General features: G+C 38.8%; 1 protein-coding gene across 5 annotated transcripts in view; it reads right to left on the bottom strand.

Annotated features, from left to right (window-relative positions):
* The window catches only part of LOC107090998 (paired box protein Pax-7-like), a 37,133-nt gene that overhangs the window by 6,171 nt on the left and 25,664 nt on the right, over positions 1-5,298 (bottom strand). For 4 of the 5 annotated variants that reach the window (XM_015384693.1, XM_015384690.1, XM_015384691.1 and 1 more), the window contains exon 8: positions 394-661. In XM_015384693.1, coding sequence (XP_015240179.1) covers positions 394-661 — 268 coding nt within the window. The remainder of the gene's footprint in view (positions 1-393; positions 662-5,298) is intronic. The other variant, XM_015384694.1, reaches the window with a different exon arrangement.

The following is a 5,298-nucleotide window of genomic DNA, read 5'->3' on the forward strand; positions in this document are numbered from 1 at the left end:
ATGCCTCGTTTAATAACGTTCTGAACGGCATATTTTGTGGGCTTGTCAAGAGCTTAATCTGGCCGCTGCCGTGAGGAGCCACCATGATCAAGTTTATGTATTATGTCTATATAAGGCCATCTTGCTTTGTTGTTCAAATGTTTGACCTAAATGTGAACTGAACTAAAAGTTGTTAAATCGTTGAACATGAACAAGAACAAGAGTTTAATGCTTTCTCATGACATCATTAAAAATAAGTGCGTAAATTAATGAGTAAAATATTAACCAAGAGCCAGAAAATACAGGAAATTATTTACAATTGTGTAGGTGAAAATATTAATTTAAATCAAGTTATTACCAACAAAGGTCCATTAAGTTAAAAGACTAAAGCAGGATTAATAAATTAACACTCACTCTGGCCATACTGACTATACTGGTAACTTTCAGCTGTTACGACTGGATCCATGCTGTAGCCAGTTGTGCTGTATGTGGTTTGGCAGTAAGAATCAGATGAAGGAAGGCTATCCACCGTCTTAACTGAGACCTCTGCTGAATGCTGACTGCAGTTGGCTTGCCTGATATTGTGTATTGAAGGGTCCAAAGTCCTTGGATGAGGTGACAGTGAGAAGTCACGGTGTGGCTGTGAGGAAATGCTGCATGAGTTACTCAAGACGCTCATAACCTGCAGACAGAAAAGAGAGGTCTTTAGGATTTATTTAATTTTATCCAGCTGTTTGCATCGTGTCATTGACTTCCAGCATTCACACACTCTGGATGAGCATATATAGCAACAGTGGTCAGCTTCTTGCATTAGTTTAACTTTACAACAATCTCTCAAACCATTAATTTATGTATAGACAGTGGAAATGAGAACTCCCAATTGATAGGAAGAAGCCTTCAGTAGAGCCAGACCCAGTGATCTTCTGCAATGACTGGAGTTTTGAGCAGAGACATCATTTAAACAGTTCAACAGCAGCTGCTAATCATATATTCCTTTCAAAAGGACTTTAAAGCTAAATAGAACTTAGGTACACTTTTTCACAATCAAGAGAAAAAAGAGGTCTCTCAGTTCAAGTGGAGATACAGGCTGTGTCCGAGCGGCAGCGTAATCACTATATAGGGCACTATATAATGGTTAAGCTACTTGAAAAATGCAACTTGAAAAGTAGTGATCAACCACGGTCACTAGACGAGAAGATATATCCCAAAATGCTTTGCAAGGATAGTTCTCGTAAAGCATTGCAGGATTTGTTGTCACAGCGACCAGCTGTCACGACAGGTAACAAAAATGGGGCTGGCACCATGCGGGGAGGCAAGGTGAAGTGACCAATGGGGAGCAAAAAGTAGTGATCATCTGTCCCTAGGTAACTGAGTTCACTATAAAGTCCACTACACAGTCGCCGCTCTATATAGTGATGGAGGAATTAAGGGCTTAAGTGCAATTAAGTGCGATTTTTTTCAATCGTTGCACGCATCTGCTGCTCACACTGCACAACTAATCGCAGGGTTTAGTCGTACACTGTGAGCAGCAGCTTACGATTTATGTTCGGCCCGACGCTCTGATGCGATCTACCTGCTCACACTGTATGACTAAAAACTAGTGTTGCGCCGATGCCATTTTTTGGCCCTGATACCGATACCTGGCTGTGCAGTATCGGCCGATACTGATACTATAATAATGTAAAATAATTGCCATCATGGCTTTGTCAAGCTGCTGCCTACCTTTGTGAAGCAGGAAAAAATCTAATACAAACTGAATCCAGTAGAACTTTTTATTGCCTACCAGGAATGGGTGACAATAGTTGAATCTCAAAATGGTATCGGTGAGCTATTTGTTGGTACTCGCTGATACCGATACCACCGTTTTAGGGCAGTATCGGGGCCCCGTCCGATACTGGTATCGGTATCGGTGCAACACGACTAAAAACCACGTCGGACTGAGCTCCGCAGTGAGATGGAGCTGCTCTGTAGCTCTCTATCCTGAAGCCAAACAAATAGAAGAGGGATATTAAGCTCATTATAGTGAACCACGCTGCCTTGGCAATTTGTACAATTTTGTGCTGAGGGTCCTAGAAAGAAAGGGCAACTATGAGTTTGGAAAAAGGACGTGGCTGAGCAGGTGTGGCTGCTGCGTTCCGTTAATTTTACAGACAGAACTGCATTTCAATCATGGCATCCCTGCCATTCTGCTGTGTTTACATCTGAGAGGAAGAATAAAAAGAAGAATCCTTGTTTGCGCCCTGAGCGATTTGACCACGACGGTCGGGAGAAAATCAAACATGTTTGATATTCTCCTGACCTCACGATTCCTGATCAGGAGGTGGTCGTTAGAGGCTGATCGCCGCTCGTAACCCCCTTACACTACATGACTCACGACACACGATCAGGCTGAAAGTTAGCCCGACAGAAAGATTGTCGCATGACTGAAAAATCGCCCTGAAAATCGAACAGTGTACGCCTGGCTTTAATTACACTGTTACGCTGTTGATTTCGTCAACCACGAGCATTTCGTCAACGCCCCTTTTTCCCGTGACGATGACGCACAAAAATTGTTTCCAGAAAATAAAAATATGACGACATAGGTTGTGTGCACCAACCACTGCACCACTACAACACGCCCAGAGGATCAGTACTGTTTACCTCGACTTTCATTCCTTTTATTTGTCCAATACCTAAATCAATTCAAAAAAGGGGAAAAAAGCTTTGCCTCTTTTCCTATAAAATCTGAATCTGATTTTCATGCTATCTGGGATTTCTATCAATCCGCTCCATGACTTGTCATTAAAAAAAAAACCTATAAATTTGTGTTTATCTTTTGGATACATAAATACTTTAGCATCCAAGTTAACAAGATGCCCAGTCAAAGGGCTTAGATTTATTAAATTTAACAGCAGTTAAAAATTTAAAGAAGGCAGTTGTCTCCCTGACAGGATAGGAGAAACACAGCCGACTGCTGGATGATAGACAAAGGACAAAGACATGTCTTGCATTTTTCACCAAAACTAAGGATTGTATTTTTAGTTTTTTAAATTGAAATCAGCTTTCATTATTTTCATTGTTTTTATGTTGAAACTACTAAAAACATAAGTGTATGAAGTAAGGCTACATCATATTTAGAAGGTGGGGGGTTGAAGCTGCAGAAAAGACCCCCATCCACCCCCCCCCTCCACCTCCTTATCTCAGGCCGACAGTTGTCAGGAATCCCAAGCAGAGGCCTGAGTTAGAGAGGCAGACAGGCAGGCCTGGGGATATGGATCAAAGAGACAGAACTGGAGAACCAAAGCGGCTCTGATCCCCTAAAACACCATCCTCACTCGCTGGTTTTTCTTTTTCACCCCACTATCATATAGAAAGTAGAAAAGCTCTCAGGCACCAAGCTAGAATAAACCTTCCTCACACAACATTCCAATGTTGAAGGTAAAATGTATCCTAGTGTGATTTGCTTAGTTCACATATGAGATAATAGTTATTTATAGATATTTTTTATATTACTGTGTTGAAAATGAACCATTTTCCCAGTAGAAAAGATGCAGTTTAAATTGGTGGTTGTAAAGAAGGATAGCTTTAAGCTAAAAGGCTTTAAATGAATTTATCCAAATAAGTTCATTTTGCATCTTTAAGGAGTGCAGCAAGAACTTTAAATGCAAAGCTTAAGCTTTTTGATATGAAATTACACTGACAGTTTAAGAGGCTTTCCTTCTAGCAGTAAAAACACAAATCAATCAACAAGCAATTTAAAAGACTGACTGGTGACAAGACTTTGCCTTTTTTAAGTCCTAGTGCAATGTCACCATTTTGGACTGAATTATTGACCAACAGACCTACTGGAGCCTTGCTGCATTTAATCCTACATGATAATTGGATTTAACACTCATAGCTAGAGCTTTTTTATTTAAACAATTAGTAAAAACAAATGAAATATAAACAGAATTTCTAGAGTTCAGCAAAATAAAAGTTTATATGCTATCAAAACAAAAACTAGTATTAATCAGTGTTTTATAAATGTTTAAGCGTCAAAAGTCTTTAAATATTTACTTCCGTTTCAACCATAGGTTGAAATCACATAAGCTGAAGCATTTCCAGATCGTTGTAGCTCAGTGATATTGCTGAGAAACGGCAGATTCTGTGTGTTACATTTTCTTAAATTGAAGCAGACCAGAAAAGAAGCAAAACAAGGGTGAACATAGGCCAGGCATTTCAGCATTAGTGCCACCTTTAGGAATCAAAGGTAGGTAGGTAGGTAGGTAGCTAACCAAAGGTCAGCCAGAACTGTATTGTGGTAAAGGCACGTTGTTGTAAGTCTATAGGGGCTCTTCTGCAAGTGAGGTAGTGTGAAATGACTTGGATGTGCTTTTACTCTGGTGTCACAAATAGAGCTGCTGCTTTTTAATTAAAGTCAGCATTAGCTAATCCTATTTTTTATTAGTTGGCAAACCTGGAAACCAGCTGGTAAGCTGTACATTTGAGGGCTGGAATGGGAGATGCCAAGCGTGAGTGCGCCTCCTAGCCTGGACCAGATAAACTAAAAAATAACTCCTTTACATTTTATGGGACATATTGAAAGGTTTACATCCATAATGCCAGAAGTTCACCTTGGGAATCTTTTCTCTTCAGAAACCTAATATATATATGAAGCAGAATGTAATGGATAGAATCATAGCTGGGAAATCTGCAGTCATAGCACACTTTGACATAAATGAGAGCTCAATAAAATCAGTATATTAAAAAAAACACGGTTTCCCTTAGTTTCCAAGAATCTATTCCTAGCATTAAAAATGATGACATGTTTAATCCTCTTAAACCTCTTTTTTTTTTTACTTTATCTTTCATTTACATGAAAAAAAGAACACAAGTGAAGGGAACAATGCAGGGAACAGATTAGGTTGTATAATACAGTTGCTTCCTGTTTACATGTAACTATCATAAGTCTTAAAATGTGTGATGATCTCATTTCTTCAACAGTCTTTCTTCTTGGTTGTTATTACCTTATTGCTTGCAGTCATAAATCTTCCATAAATATCATTTGCTCAAAGTTAATCAGACGATTTTCCAAGGAACATAGAAATAGAAGTTTAATGCAATGCCCAGGATTCTAGAATATTTAAGTTTTATTTTCTCTTGGTTTGAGTATATGACAGTTTGCAGATGACCTAATATCAACATTTAAATCATAAAATATGAAAAAACTTTATCTTTTTCAAATGCATATGTCATAATCTGATTTAAAAGTTAGAAACTCTCATTGCACTGACAGATCATCTTATTTTCCTGCTCAGATTAGTGGTGAATACAGTAATTTGCGCTAATGTGAGACGTACA

The sequence above is a fragment of the Cyprinodon variegatus genome, unplaced genomic scaffold (assembly GCF_000732505.1).
Source record: "Cyprinodon variegatus isolate N-32 unplaced genomic scaffold, C_variegatus-1.0 Scaffold320, whole genome shotgun sequence".
Taxonomy (NCBI): Eukaryota; Metazoa; Chordata; class Actinopteri; order Cyprinodontiformes; family Cyprinodontidae; genus Cyprinodon; species Cyprinodon variegatus.